The sequence below is a fragment of the Orbicella faveolata genome, unplaced genomic scaffold (genome assembly GCF_042242905.1).
Source record: "Orbicella faveolata isolate gen_17 unplaced genomic scaffold, um_ofav_v1 contig_47, whole genome shotgun sequence".
Lineage (NCBI taxonomy): Eukaryota > Metazoa > Cnidaria > Anthozoa > Scleractinia > Merulinidae > Orbicella > Orbicella faveolata.
Genome location: NW_028301577.1, coordinates 15,645,001 through 15,660,000, shown reverse-complemented (window position 1 = coordinate 15,660,000; position 15,000 = coordinate 15,645,001). Strand labels below are relative to the sequence as shown.

Here is a 15,000-nt window from a genome sequence, read left to right as displayed (position 1 = left end):
ATAAGCGAAAAGGGTGTGTTCCCTAAGCGGTCCGCAGATAATGTTACGCGGTCATATTTTCGACGCTATTGCACAGAATCTTTGTCACACTGCTGATTTCCAAACCTTCGAAAAACTCTGTGAGTCTAACAATTTTGTTATCATGTAATTCTAGAGGATTAATCTTCGACTTTCATCTAAATCGAAAGAGAAATAAGTGTTGGTTAGCGGCGTACAGTTGCGATCTATTTACATATCAGTATAACGCTTCTTGATCATGACCGGATCACACAACGTTGCCGGTTATGTTATAAATACTGCGGGATTGGAAGATATAGGTTGTCGGTGGTATTTCTACAAATTGCTGGTTAGCTTTAAGCAGAAAATGTATGAAAATAGCGTTCGAAAGTCTGCGGAACAAATTCCAGTGAGAGTTCTTCAATGGTTCTCACAGATTCAGTTCGCTTGTTTCGGTTCGACAAAATCAACCATCGTTTACGTCTTTATTGCACCATTAGCCGATCATCGTCAGTAAATTGTACAGTATATCTTTCTTTAAATCTGGAATATTGCTGCAACAGCCGATAGCGCCTCTGGAAGGCGTTTCTGCGCACTTTTCGAATGTGTATTGCACCATCCTGAAGGAAATGAGAGGAAATGAGATATCCAACCTTCCTGGGTAGACGTCACAAGAGCCGCTGGACCCATTCTCCTCAAACTCGGTCGTGAAACAAAATGGCGGTGTTTTGGAGCTATTTTCGAGATTTCGTCGTGGCACAGAAAATCGAGGATTTAACGGAATCCAAAAATTTTTTCGCAGAACTATTTTAAATAATAAGTAGATTCGTTCTAGCGAAAAAAAATTTTGGGGGTTAGGTGCACTTTAAACTGAAAGATTTCGACATCGACGGCTTCATAGCAGAATCAACACCGCAACAGATGAGCGAAGCAGTTGAACGTGAACTGAGTCAGGTCGAGTCCATGATCAAAGACCTCTCTCCGACAAAATTTAAAGTAGAGCAGTCCACTGTAGAGCAAGAGAGAGCGGTAGAAGATCTTCGAAACCAGAACTTGAAGCTAGAATTGGACCTCACTCGTACCAAACTCGAGCTGTTGAAGCTGCAGCAAGATTCAGCGCAGCCCAGTGCCCCCAAGATGGCGACGACGATCACAACAACGCCTAATGATAATCCTATCGCAGAACCAACCTTAAAAAGCCTTCAGCAAGATCCTACCGTTCAATCGGAGCTTAAATCTCTCATGGACTCTTTGGGAGATCCAGTTTTACTGGGTTTAACTGAAGAGGAGCAGGATCCAGCTCAACAGCTGTTAGAGCCCACTATTTCAAGAGGTAAACGTCCTTTAGTTATACCTGATTTCATTAGTCCCCTCCCGATCGTTCTGCAGGAGGATAAGGAGACCGTGCTTGGAACCTCTGGTGATGCTAGAATTGTGTTAAAATCCTCTCACGAAAAGAAGCTATCCCTTGACAAAATTTCATTCCCACAGTGGTCAACGGCTAACTTTCGCATTATGCATACTCTCATGAAAGATGGGCTTCTTTCGTCCACCCAGAAAATTCTCGATTATATTGTGTACAGTTCAAAAATTTCTGAACTAGCGGAGTGTTACCCTTTGCCAAAAGTGATGCAGTATGATGATTTGTACCCCAAAATGCAATTTGCCACAAGCTGTAAATGGGGATCTGACAGCCAATTCATATCCCATCAAACGCTTCACAGACCAGATCCATCGACTCCCACATCCACACGCCCACCTCTTCGCAAAGCGTCCCGCCCAGTCATAAACCAAGCAACAAGGAAGCAGGTTTGCTTTGAATTCCAACGGCGTGAAGGTTGTCGCTTTGGCTCCTCCTGTAGATATGATCATGTTTGCATCAAACCACAATGTATGGGAACCCACCCACAATGGCAACACCAGTCTGCTACTGCTCAAGACCCCCAATACTGAACCCACACTCAACTGCAGAGATCTCTCCAAATTGTACTTTAACGGCAGAACTGGCAGGAGATATCTCGACCACATTGTTACATGCAGGGACCGATCCCGCCTTAATGACATGCTGTCCCGCAGAGTGTGGGGAAAGTTTACCTATTAAAGCAGGGGCCTTTTTGGAATCTATGCAGCAACCCCAAGCAGCCAAGGTCTCCACAGACTTAATTTTTGGGACCTGGACAGCAGAACTATCAAATGACCCGGACATGAAATTTATTCTCGATGGTGTTAAAAATGGATTTCAGCTACTCCCTCCTGATTCAACGGTGTCACATGCCTTTACACACAACAATAAATCTGCTCTACGACGTGGAGCTAAAGATCAAATTGAAGCGCAACTGGTTAAGGGTCTTCAAGAAGACCATTTTGCTGTAGCAGACAAGTCCCACATGCCCATAATCATTAATGCACTTGGGGCTGTACCTAAAAAGGACTCGAATGAATTACGGATGATCATGGATTGCAGCCGACCGTTAATGGCAAATGCCAACTCATACATGGATTTAGAACATTACAAGTATGTTACTGTTGATGATGCAGCAAACCTCTGTCAACCAGGTTGTTGGTCGGCAAAAGTTGACTTAAAACACGCTTACAGAAGTGTTGGTACTCACCCCGACAGCTGGCGAGTTACAGGGATGTCTTGGTGTTTCAAGGACTCTAAACATTCTACCTACCTCTATGATAAGCGACTCCCGTTTGGAGCCAGGGCCTCTCCAATGATTTTTCATCGCTTTACACAATAAGTCTGTCGAATGATGGCCCGAAGAGGGTATACTGTGTTGGCGTACCTGGACGACTTCCTCATCATTGAACCAACTCAGCTTCAGTGCAAAGCAGCTTTTGACATTCTACTAAACTTACTAGAGTCTCTTGGCTTCACTGTCAACTGGACAAAAGTTGTCTTCCCAGCCCAATGTCTGGTTTTTCTGGGAGTTGAAATTGACACTGTTAAGTGTGAACTCCGCCTCCCAGAGGATCGTGTATCTGAGTTGTTATTCGTTCTCAAGGAAACCAGTTCAAAACGTAAATGCTCCAAGCTTCACCTCCAACGACTCATTGGCAAGCTCAACTGGGCAGCACGTGTTGTTCGAGGGGGCCGCACGTTTCTCAGGCGTCTTATCACCTTGGCAAATGCTGTTAAACGCCCGCACCACCGTGTTTATTTAAACCTATGCACCAAAGCTGACCTCCTGTGGTGGACCTCCCTCTTACCTGCACACAACTGTAAAACATTGTTCCCCTCAGCAACCCCAGAACTCCCTACAGCAGTGCTTACGGATGCTTCCCTGTCTGGTGGGGGGTGCGTATGGGAAACTGACTGGCTGTATGTTAACTGGGCCTTAGACTACCCAGCTCTCTGCTCTCTGCACATCAATTACAAGGAGACATTCACAATCATTTTGGCAGCCCATCGTTGGGCACCCTTTTGGTCAGGTTATCAAGTGGTCGTCAAGTCGGACAGCCAGGTGGCTGCAGCTATCTTAAACAAAGGTTCAACCTGTTGCCCAGTACTAATGGACTGGATTCGTTCGCTGTTTTGGCTTAAGGAGTATTACAATTTCAGCCTGTTAGTCAAACACATTCCAGGAACAACCAATACCCAAGCAGATAGTGTTTCACGCCTTGACAATGTACACTACTGGCCAATATTCCAGGCATGGCTCTCCGAATCCCCTGTATCATATGATTTAGAATCTCACATGTCTTCATTGTCTCTTACACTCCTTAGATACAAAGGATCAGCAGCAACTTGACCGCGAAGTCATCAATTTCCGGCGTCAAGCATATGCCCCTACTACCAAGTCCACCTATATGAGTCAAATGCGTTCACACCTCTCCTTTTGTGTATACTACGGTTACCAGCCTATCCCAGCATCAGTATCAACCCTTAACTGCTACACAGCCTTCCTAGCAAGATCACTTTCAGCATCCTCCATCCCAGCCTATTTGAATGCAGTTAGCATCCTTCATCTTGAACATGGACTTGCAGACCCAACCAAAAACAATTTTCAGCTGGCAACTATACTTCGGGGAATTAAACGTATAAAAGGTTTATTAGTATCCCAAAAGAAACCAATTACGCCTCAGATCCTGTTAGTCTTCAAGAATCACTTAAACTTAGATGATCCTTTGCATGCAACATTTTGGGCAGTCTGTCTGGTAGCTTTCTTCGGCCTCCTACGTAAAGCTAACTTGCTATGCAGAGGATTAACACATTTCAACCCATCAAAGCATCTGCGTCGAGGGGACATCTTCTTCTTTACAGACTGGGCCATCATTATCAACAGATGGTCAAAAACAATCCAATTTAGCCAGCGCATACCGACTATACCTTTACCACACATTGCCCAGCACCCACTCTGCCCTTATACAGCTCTCAAGCATGCTTTCAGCTTAGTACCAGCCTCCTTATCAGGCCCAGCCTTTGACATCCCAGCTTCAACCAAGGGAGGTCTGGTCCCTCTGACGTATGGAAAGTTTAACTCCCTACTTAAATTATTGGCAACCACGATGAACTTGGATCCATCTAAATTTAGCGGACATAGTTTTCAATCAGGCGGGGCCACTCTGGCCTTTCAAGCTCAAATCCCAGCAGAACTTATCAAACGCTTAGGAGACTGGCAGTCAGATGCTTATAGATCTTATATTCACATCCCAGTTAAAGACAGAATGCAAGCAGTTAGTCGGCTGGCTTCGTTTGTTTAGATTTTCTTCCTTGCTCTGTTTTTCGTCTGGGGTTAGGTCGTTCCTCCCTTGGGAAAATTTCTATTAAATGGAAGGGATCACTTCCGAGCCCTTTCCCGTTTACCCCAGACTTTATTCTTGTTATTTTGTTTCTTCGCCTTTCGTTTAGAGAGTTAAGTCTAAAATAATAACATTTATTTGTATTTAACTCTGGAGGAAGGGGGAGAGGACTGGTACTAGTTTTCTCTGACATGCGCTCTACGTATTTCATTCGCCATGTGCTTGTGCACAACGTAGCTTCGCACCCCCCCTTCCCCTCCCTTATTATTTGTTGTTATATTCCTTGTACATTTACCTTTTCCAGTTTGGAAAATTGCTATTAAATGGAAGGGATCACTTCCGAGCCCTTTCCCGTTTACCCCAGACTTTATTGTTGTTATTTTGTTTCTTCGCCTTTCGTTTACAGAGTTAAAAAACACAACAGCACCAAATTCTAAATTCTTAAAGATTTTGCATGTGTACATTGGCTAGAGGAAATTGCCAGTGAGTCCAGATAGTCCAGTCAATAATTAACATTGGGCAAGTCATGTGAAATGTAGTGCAAACGTGGCGTAAATTCAACGTTTGTATTGTTTTTTCTGGCTTGTATCAGGATCGACAACGAAAACGTAAACCATTGTTGTCATTATTCAAAAAATTCCGTAATATTTTAAAAGTGGAGTAAAATATTAATTCTAAAATATACCATAAATAGTAAACGAAAGGTACCATCGATGTGTTTTTACTAAGATTAAAGGTCCTATAAAGCATGCTGAAATTGTCTGATCCCAGTAAACGCCGGACTGGTTACTGGAAATCCATATACTTTATCAGAACAAGATACAATTTACAATTAACTTTTGAGACCGTCGTCACTGAAAACGGATTTCAGAAACAAATCTGAAGAGCCGATGAAAATGGACTGAAATGGTGAAACTCAAAGAAGATAAACAAGGAAGTCAAAACTTCATTGAATTGAAACATATGGCAGTGGTAATCTTGTTAAATTATTTAAAAACAAAGGAAATGCTTAAAAATTGCGAAGCTAAATGACTAGAATGTGTTTTGACTCTGCCAATTTACAGGGGACGGGAGCAGCACGGAAAAGGGCGGGAAGCGGGAGATGAGGGTACGGGAAGCGGGAGAGCAGGGTACGGGAGGCGAGAGGTTCTGACCCCCTGTCCCCCCCCCCCCCCCCCACTCTATAGTTAGTTCTTATTGTGTCAACAAAGATGTGAGGATGTTTGTATCCAATATGCATGTAGTCCATCTGTATCCAACAAACCCTATTCTGATAGCCTATTATGATGATGTAGGGTATGTAAAATTCGCCATAACACCTGGAAAACTATCCTTGAAAACCATCTGAAGAAGAAAAGAGTACTGACGTTTGAAGTAGTTAATGATACATGTACGTGTTCTAAGTTACCAATTTTTACTAAATATTTAATTATTTCTATTTTCATTCAAAGTAGATGCCAGAATAAATTAATGGGGTTAAAATCTATGACCTCTGCGAGAAAGTGGAAATGTGCTTTATTGCAAACTATTTTTCCACACTTCATAGAATCGTTATTTTTTTTCTTTCAATTTTTTTTTTCTTCCAGTCTTGCATTTTGGCAATCTCCGGAGCTTCATTCCTTTTGTCATTATTCCTCAGTTACCATTTGTTTAGGGATATTCATACATCACATATGGAAACTTGGTGAGTACATACATACATACACACATACATATACTTTTTGTTGAGGCAGGTTGGTTTGAGGCAACGTAAAGGCTGGTGGGGACCTGCCAGAAACTTAATTAAAAAACTATTTATAACAAAAGCTTAGTACTTAATTTACAAAAATTAACAAAAATTTAAAAATACAGAACGTCCGTTTGTTTTGATGTTATCTGACAGGTTTCTTTTTCAAATTGAATTTGTTCTAGTATTCTTGAGGCCTGTCTAAGTTTTTGTTTAAAAAGCTGTAGGGAGGAAGCATCCTTGATGGCTTTAGGTATTAAATTCCAAACTATGGGTCCTCTGTACCTTACACTATTTCTGCCAAGGTTACTATTGTACCGTACATTCGAGAAGTCATTAATACGCCTTAAGTTATAATTATTGTCGGTGTTGCGTATTTCGAATAGGGCTGTGAGTTGATCAGGTAAACTATTGTGGAAAACCTGATACATTATAGAAGCGAGCCGACACTTGGAAATATAGCCTAAAGGTTTCCATTTAACAAGGTCAAGTACGTCAGAGTCAGGAGTTTCGCTGATCCCCAAATAGCGATGCAATAAATGATGCTTGGGACAATCCCTTTGAAATATATTTCTTCTAGTACACTTGAGGGTAGGCCTTTAAACTTTTTCAGGAATTTTAGCTTTCCTCCAAACTTTATGTGCAGTGCTTTTACTTGTGGTTTCCAGTTCAGTTTATAGTCAATTTCAACACGCAAGCAAGTGGATTTAGTGTTGAAATAAATGTAAGAATCTCCCAACATTAGAGGTCTCATTGGACCAACAAAAGCATGGCTGGAGATCAACATTGCCACGGTCTTGCCAGTGTGAACAGTGAGATGATTCTTACAGCACCACACTTTGAAGTCGTTTAAGATTAGGTTTAACGCATCAACAGTTTCTTCGACTTCTTCCCCAATATAATAGATAGTAGTGTCATCTGCGAACATATGAATACATCCAGTTTCGGAAGAAGTTGGTAAGTCATTGACATATATTGCAAACAGTCTGGGTCCCATTAAGGAACCTTGGGGAACACCGATGTCAATTTGCCGTAGCATTGATCTTGCGCTGTTTACCGTGACATATTGTGATCTTTCATGAAGGTAGTGTGCAATCCACTCATGGAATATACCGGACACACCTACATCTGACAATTTAGTTTTTAGGATGGCATGGCCAACCGTGTCGAATGCCTTCTTAAAGTCGATAAATAGAACTCCAACTTTGTAGCCATCGTCGATTGCCTTTTTCCATGTTTCAGTTAAGTACATAAGTAGTGATTCGGTGGAGACACCTTTCTTGAAACCCCATTGATTTGGATGTATAAGTTCATTTGTTCCAAGATGATGATCTAAGGAATCACAGACAACGCTCTCCAATATTTTGCTGTTCAGATTGAGCATTGTAAGTGGTCTGTAATTGGCGCAGTCTGATTTGATCCCCTTCTTAAATACCGGAACTACCTCTCCAGTCTTCCAATTACTGGGGAAAATGCCACGTTGTATACTATTTTTAAAAATACTAAAAAGACCTTCAAAGAGTGACTCCACAGCCTTGGCCAATTCACGCGACATTATTTTATCAGGACCACCTATTTTTTGCATGATGTGAGTTAATTTCAGCTTTATTTGTTCTTCCAAAAGGGATACCTGATCCAGAAAATGGGACACAGGGTTAATAGTTGCTGGTGGCTGATTAATTGAGGAACCAGAGTGGTGATGAAACTTTTCAGCAAGCTTAATTCCAATATTTGCAAAGTAATCATTCATTAGCTCAGCCTTGTCGGAGTCGTTCGTCAAGATAGTACCATCGCTATCTTGCACAGGAGGTATTGGTTTTCTCGCGATTTTGCCTTGAGCCTTCCTTACAACTCGCCAAAAGTTTTTGCTGTTCTCAGATTTTGCAAATTGCTCTCTCCAATAAGTGAGTTCCGCGTCACATGTTAATTTTTTGACACGATTCCAAGTGGCTTTGTACAGGCTCCAAGTGTGTGTATCTTTGTTAGCCTTGTAGAGCTTTAGGAGACGATAGTGTTTGTTTTGTTCTTTCTTTATTTCGTTGGTTATCCATGGGAGTTTGTTTTTCCTCGTCCTCACTTGCCTGGTTGGGATATGGTCAGATACTATTTCCTGATAAAGGTGTTGCCATGCCCAGACCTGGTCATCAATATCGTCAAAAATCTCACATACACTCCAAGGGGTGCTTTCGATGTTGTTTCTTAATTTCTGCTGGTTGAAAGTTCTGTAATTATTTATGGGCTTAATCATCAGGGAGCTCTTTTCCTTTCTCATTCGCAAATTTGCATACACAAAACTGTGATCAGATATTCCCAAGTGGGACAGACCAGCCGTAGTGATTTTCTCTGGATGGCTGACAATTATCAAATCGATTAGTGTTTGTGCTACATCAGAAATTCTGGTCGGTTCTTTTATGACACATTTCATTCCATATGATCTTAATATACGCAGTAGGCGTCTTCCAAGATGGGATTCTGCGTCTTCGCAACTTTTAAGGGACAAGTCGGAGTTTAAGTCACCCATAATTACAACATTTTTTCGTGTGGACCAGACCTTCTCAAGCATAACATTAAATCCGTCATAGAAGGAAAGATCGGTTGGCGGTCTGTACACACAAGCAAAAAGCCATGTTTGAGATTGGCTTTTTAAATTATTTTACCCATACACCTTCGATAGTGGTTGGGACTTGCATCTTATGCTCCTCATATGCCGCTAAGGAGTCCTTGTAGTACAATAGCACACCGCCGCCATTCCTGTTGCAATCGTTGCGAATTGTGAAATATCCCTCGATGCCAATTTCCTCGTCGGAGGTGTCATTTGCCAGCTTGGTCTCCGTTATGGCGAGAATGTCAAGGCTAGTTTCAATCAGTAACATGTGTATCTCCGATAGTTTTCCCTTCGGACCATTCATGTTGATGTGTCCAAATTTTAGACCTGGATATTCAAAGAGATTGTTGTTGATGACGGTAAATTCATCAATTGGACAATTTACGTTTGGATTGGGGTTGTCAACAAAAATGTTTGTTGTCTCCGACTTGTTTCGGAGGAAACTAGCCTCCGTGGCCTGGAGGCAGTGAGGAAAAGTCCAATCGAAGGTCGTCAGACGTTGTAGGTTTTTATAGTCACTTGGCTTGACGTTGCCGCATTTAATATGGCACCACTTTTCGCATCGGTCGCAACTCAAGGCTCGGTGGTTACGAGCGGTGGATTTCGAGCAGACAGAGCACTTTGGAGGATTAGAGCTCGGACCAGGATTGATGGAAACGTCACCGCTTGTGAGGAGACGACTTTGTTGGAAATTGCTGTTGGAATTGGCGTAGTAGCACGTCGTCAAGCTATGATAACTTCTACCACGTGGAGCACAAACAAGATGGCGGCTATGTTTCGACGTGGAGAGAAGTGGATGTTTCAGTGCGAGATTCACTCTTGGAGAGACAGAATGTGTGAACTGGCAAGCTGGGTCGCCGGAAAAGCTGTTCCAATCAGATTGTTGTCCATAAGGTGGCGAAAAGCTTAGCAAATTCAGCAAAAGTACGGAGAAGAAAAATACGCGTCCAGCCGCCATTACGACCGCTGACCTAACCTCACGAACCAGCTTTGGGTGAAATAATTTATTTGTTGAAGCTCGTTGACAATGAAAGATTGGGTAGAGAACAAGGGTATGAGGCATATTAATACCATTACAACTGACAGTAGCAATATAATCTAACTGTCACTGTACATAATGTTCGCATCTGGGTTTTAGAGAGACTTACTGACTGACTTACTGACGGACTGACTGACTGATAGACAGACAGACAGACAGACAGACTGGCTGATTGATTGAGTGGCTCATGAATAATTGATTGACTGACAGACAGACAGTGTGACTGTCAAATTAACTGACTGACTCACTGACTGGTTGGTCACTATCTGCATGCATTGCAGCTTAGACAACTTCTTAATGAGGCTTGTTTGAATTGGTGACTATCTCATGAGTGTAGCCTATTTAGCCTCGTAATTGCTGATTAAGTTTTACTTCTTGTGAATTTTTTAGATTTTACATGTAGATTGGTCTAATTAAATGGAAACAACCAGAAAATTGTCAAGAGATATCAGTTACTTAGTGAGGGGAACATCGGGGGGTTCTAAACACCGCAACACCACAAAAAAAATTAACGAACACCGCATCACCGCAAGAAAAGTCAACGAAACACGGTCACCGCAACATGTATTTTTAGCACCACGATTCGTTCATCTACACTTAAAATAATACTTTTTATACCTCGACATTTTTCCACAAAATAAACAGATTGTTTCTGTCCTCGCTCCTCCACGTGTCTACTGAACACTGAGCTCCGGGTGGCAGAGGTCGAGTTACTTGTCAAGTTGCGTATAAGTGAAAACAGCTTCGGATTGGCAGCTGAAGCATATTGGAGCTAAATTTAGGTAAAATTTGGGTTCGAGAAAGGTAAATCAAAAAACCCAGCACCGCAAACAATTTCATTTCACCGAACACCGCAGCGTGAAAAACACAAACATCGCACAGCGTAAGGTTTGAGATCACCGCAACACCGCAAGTTGTGATTTTATTCACCGCATCAAAAAAACATCAACACCACGACACTGCAAATCCCCATGTCCCCCTCCATAGTTGTCAAAGTGGCCATGCTATGAACACATCATGGTTATTAATAAGTAATTTATAACACTTAATTACAGGGTTACAGGATTTGCTGTTACGCTTTCTGTTTTGGTGTTCTTTGTTTGCATTTATAAGGAAGAAGGTAACCATAAACAGTTGTGTTCAATTATAAGCGATTCCTTTATTACTGGATCTGTCTTAGGCATTACAGATCGTACTGGTTTGATAAGTAGGACTCATTAAATTCTTTTGACTTGCATATACCACTATCATGTCAAAACCTGTTGTCAAGCCATTTTTGCCAGCATAACATCCCAACATGTGTAAAGAAAACCTTGTCAAGAAGCAGTCATGGCCAAGGAAGGGGGAATCTCTAACACGCAGTATTTCACTGCTGCTTGCTAAAAAGAGAAATTTCATTTCACCCTGCAATCAATCTAGAAGTTTATGAATGAAGAGGCTTACCTGATGCGAATCAAGTCAGCCTTGCAAAAGTTACGACATATTTTTACAGCACCGATGTCAATTGAGCCTTAATTGAATTAATTCTTTAATTCACACCACTTCTTGTTCTCAGCAGGAATCATATCTGATGCAGCTGTTGTTAGCTTTGTGATGATGTTTATTGTCTGGGCCATGAAACAAGAACGACTAATGGAAGAAAACTCCCTCGATGCTCCATCACAATGGCTACAGTAAGCTTCTGATTTCTGGCACTTGGTTTATTCAAAAACCCTGATACTCTTCATTAGTGATCTGCAAGTGCAATGATACTCTCTTTGCTCCACTTCATGTCAAAATGTAAGAAAGCATAAAAAAGCCATGCATGTGTACATTGAATGATAAGTAAACCTTGAAAGGTTTGTTTCTGGAGAACAGCCAGAGTTAAGGCTCAATTTGCTGTAAAGTAAATCATGTGCTGCTAGAGGTGTAGTGCCTTAATTTCTCCTGCAGAGGCTCCCTATGGAAAATTGAATATTGGGACCACCAGCCTGTGGTCAAAGCAGCATGAAAGAGGCCTCTGTGGAGGAGAGAAATGTAGTGCAGCTCAAGGAAAATTGTGAGCTTTGAGGACCAGAAATACAATGTCCAACGAAAAATATGCGAGCATATTTTTGTAGCAAATAGAGGCTAAATTGCATTTATTGTCCCTCAAATATTTTTCACAATACGCACAGTTTTGAAAATTGGGGAATATCACTTGGACATTCCCCAGTTTTAGCGGGGGCATTTTTAGTCATGTGAGGCATTTAAACCAATCGGACGCAAGGGAAAATACTTGATTGATTATAATCTATAGAGGTGGTAGTTATCTCCAAAAGCATTAGAACCAAGAAGATCCTTGGGGATAGATTGTTTAGCTGTGCAGCCCCCAAACTTTAGAATCTGCTTCCAACTACGATTTGGTCTATTTCCAGTATCAATTTTATTTCATAAGGCATTTAATTAGCCACGTTAGCTGATATCAAGTAATTGTCATTTAAGAGAAAAGAAGAGCTGTAGAAACTCAAGATAAGAATATAAACCCTGGAGAGTGATAGACTAAACATGAAGCTTCAAACAGTCTCATTGTTTCTTCCCTCACCTTTCCTGCTGTCTTCTCTTTTAAGAGCCGTAATGAAGAAATGGCAAGTTAACACAGCACCCTGTTAAACAAGTTCCCGGAATTAATTATTTTGCATAATTTCTCTATAACAGATCGTTCAATGACAACCGTTCATTCCTCAATGTGTTCTTGTCAATGGCAACCGTGAGCATGGGTATGTATGCTGTAACTGATGCATTGTTGCGAATGGTAAACTGGGTTAAACTGGACCGTCAACGCCTTGTTGATAAATCAATAATGATGTATATAAGATTGTAAATAATATGGTTCCGGACAATCTTAGTTCGCACTTTGTCTTCCGTTCCCATACCTTAACCTATAACTTAACAGATAGTGACTGTTCACTTGCCATTCCACAGCCCCACACTAATTATTGTAAAAGAAGTCTGTCCTACAGCGGAGCTGTACTCTGGAATAGTTTACCCTTGGATATTCGTCAGTCACCTTCTCTTGATGAATTTAAATCTAAGAATTATGATTTTGATGGTAGTCCTATGTAAGTTCTATTTTGCTTTTGTACACGGTTTCCTTGTTGGCAGGTCTAAGCTCGCCTGGTTTGGCTGAGGGGGCTCTGTGGGGTAGGGGTATCTAAGGACTGAACATGCATCAGGCTAATCACGTGAACCTCTAAAATGAAAACGATTACAGAAACCGTAGACGTTCGAAACAGCTTGTGTTTAACTAAAGCAACATGTCCCTGGGAGCTGGTAGAGATAAAATTGATCAAAATTTAACCCTCTTTTAAAGATGATCAGAATTAGCAACTTCCTGAAAGTACCGACCATCTAAAAGAAATAGCAACCAATATTGGGGAATGATAAATACGTTTTACTTTGCTGTGCACACAAAAGAATGTAAGTTGTTTAGTCCCCATGTTGATTAGCCCCTAGCCGGTTAGCCCCCAAATAAAACTTTCAGCCTTAACCCTTTTCATGCTTTACCTGATCATCGAAGGAGTGAACTGTGGAGGTTTCGCACCTAATTGAGTTCTGGATTGCAGCTCAATTTAGCTAATAGAAGACTTTAAGGTGGCTCAAAACAGTTTCCAACACTTCGATTTGGATGGGTCGTTATAACCACTCTTTATCACTTAATGCTACGATCATGGTATCAAAAAACTGCCCAATCATTGGTGAACATGTTGTTATCATTTTCGTGACACAATAGGTTACCATAGCAACAGTATGACCTAAAAACACCCTTAATTACAGCTTTAGGGGCTTATAATTCGAAAACAGCACGGTGAAATTTTTTTATATTATCATCTTTTGATAGGTATGATAAGACACAACTTTTGGCAAAGTTAAAAAAAATTCTGTACATGGGGTTCAGAGCCACCTCAAATTTTCGAAAATTTAAGGTGGCTCTGAACCCCATGTACAGAATTTTTTTTTAACTTTGTCAAAAGTTGCGTCTTTTCATGCTTATGAAAAGTTGATAATATAAAAAATTTCACTGTGCCATTTTTGAATTATGAACCCGTAAAGCTGTATTTAAGGGTGATTTTAGGAGGTCATACTGTTGCTATGGTAATTTGTTGTGTCATGAAAATGATGACAACGTGTTCACCAATGCTTGGGCAGTTTTTTGATACCATGATTGTAGCATCAAGTGATAAAGAGTGGTTATAACGACCCATCCAGATTTAAGTGCTGGAAACTGTTTTGAGCCACCTTAAACCCAAGGTAACTAGCCTTGTTACCCTCTGAACCTGATAAAGTAGTGCTTTAATTTCTGTCGCAGAGCACCTGTCCCGTGTCCAGAGAATTATTTCTATCTTTGTGTCGCCTACATGTCTTCTGTTTACGTCAGTGAGGGTTGCAAGTGTTGTTGGATTTGTGTTTTTAACGCAAATGTTATACTCACGCGAGGTAGGTAGAGTTGTTTACGATGTTTCCTGTCTGTGTGACCGCCCCAGTGACAATAACTTACTTCTGTTTTCCAATTCTGCTAATCTTCAAATAAATTTTAAATTTCTCTGAAACTCAACTCCTGTATCTCTCAAATAGCCAAGATAAGTCCTGATATACTAATTTCCAGCGAAAACACGGCCAGCGAAATGCAGTGTCTTTCGATTATTATGTAACGTGCCTGCTTGAGTCAACGTCAGCAGCTAGGACAAGAACGACGGGTTAGAGCTAGAGAATGGTTCGGAAGTGGAAAATATCGTCTGCGTTGTCCTTTTTTAACAAACAGTCTTGTCGAACTCATTTAAAAAGTTGGCAAGTCGGTTCTTTCCAGTTTTTTCCTCCGAGCTTCTTATATTGTGACACTTTTTCTTTTGATGTGAATTCGCGCTAATT

The 15,000-nt window shown here is 41.2% G+C and overlaps 3 protein-coding genes across 5 annotated transcripts in view; 2 read left to right on the top strand and 1 right to left on the bottom strand.

Annotated features, from left to right (window-relative positions):
- The window catches only part of LOC149097328 (uncharacterized), a 7,374-nt gene extending 2,563 nt beyond the window's left edge, over positions 1-4,811 (top strand). The window contains exons 1-2 of the mRNA XM_089280003.1: positions 1-1,330; positions 3,728-4,811. The exon at positions 1-1,330 is cut by the window's left edge and continues 2,563 nt beyond it. Coding sequence (XP_089136129.1) covers positions 919-1,330; positions 3,728-4,704 — 1,389 coding nt within the window. The 5' untranslated portion in view covers positions 1-918 and the 3' untranslated portion in view covers positions 4,705-4,811. The remainder of the gene's footprint in view (positions 1,331-3,727) is intronic.
- The window catches only part of LOC110059710 (uncharacterized), a 29,539-nt gene that overhangs the window by 9,703 nt on the left and 4,836 nt on the right, over positions 1-15,000 (top strand). For 2 of the 3 annotated variants that reach the window (XM_020766435.2, XM_020766437.2), the window contains 5 exons: positions 6,330-6,427; positions 11,169-11,233; positions 11,669-11,786; positions 12,790-12,851; positions 14,441-14,568. In XM_020766435.2, coding sequence (XP_020622094.1) covers positions 6,330-6,427; positions 11,169-11,233; positions 11,669-11,786; positions 12,790-12,851; positions 14,441-14,568 — 471 coding nt within the window. The remainder of the gene's footprint in view (positions 1-6,329; positions 6,428-11,168; positions 11,234-11,668; positions 11,787-12,789; positions 12,852-14,440; positions 14,569-15,000) is intronic. The other variant, XM_020766436.2, reaches the window with a different exon arrangement.
- On the bottom strand, positions 9,118-10,249 carry LOC110059711 (uncharacterized). Its single transcript, XM_020766438.2, has one exon. It carries the CDS (start codon positions 10,135-10,137, stop codon positions 9,118-9,120), a length of 1,020 nt encoding a protein of 339 aa, XP_020622097.1. The 5' UTR covers positions 10,138-10,249.

Bases quoted from the DNA above. Each gene is read 5' to 3' on its own strand.
- LOC110059711 (XM_020766438.2), bottom strand. From the start codon at position 10,137: ATGCCTCATACCCTTGTTCTCTACCCAATCTTTCATTGTCAACGAGCT.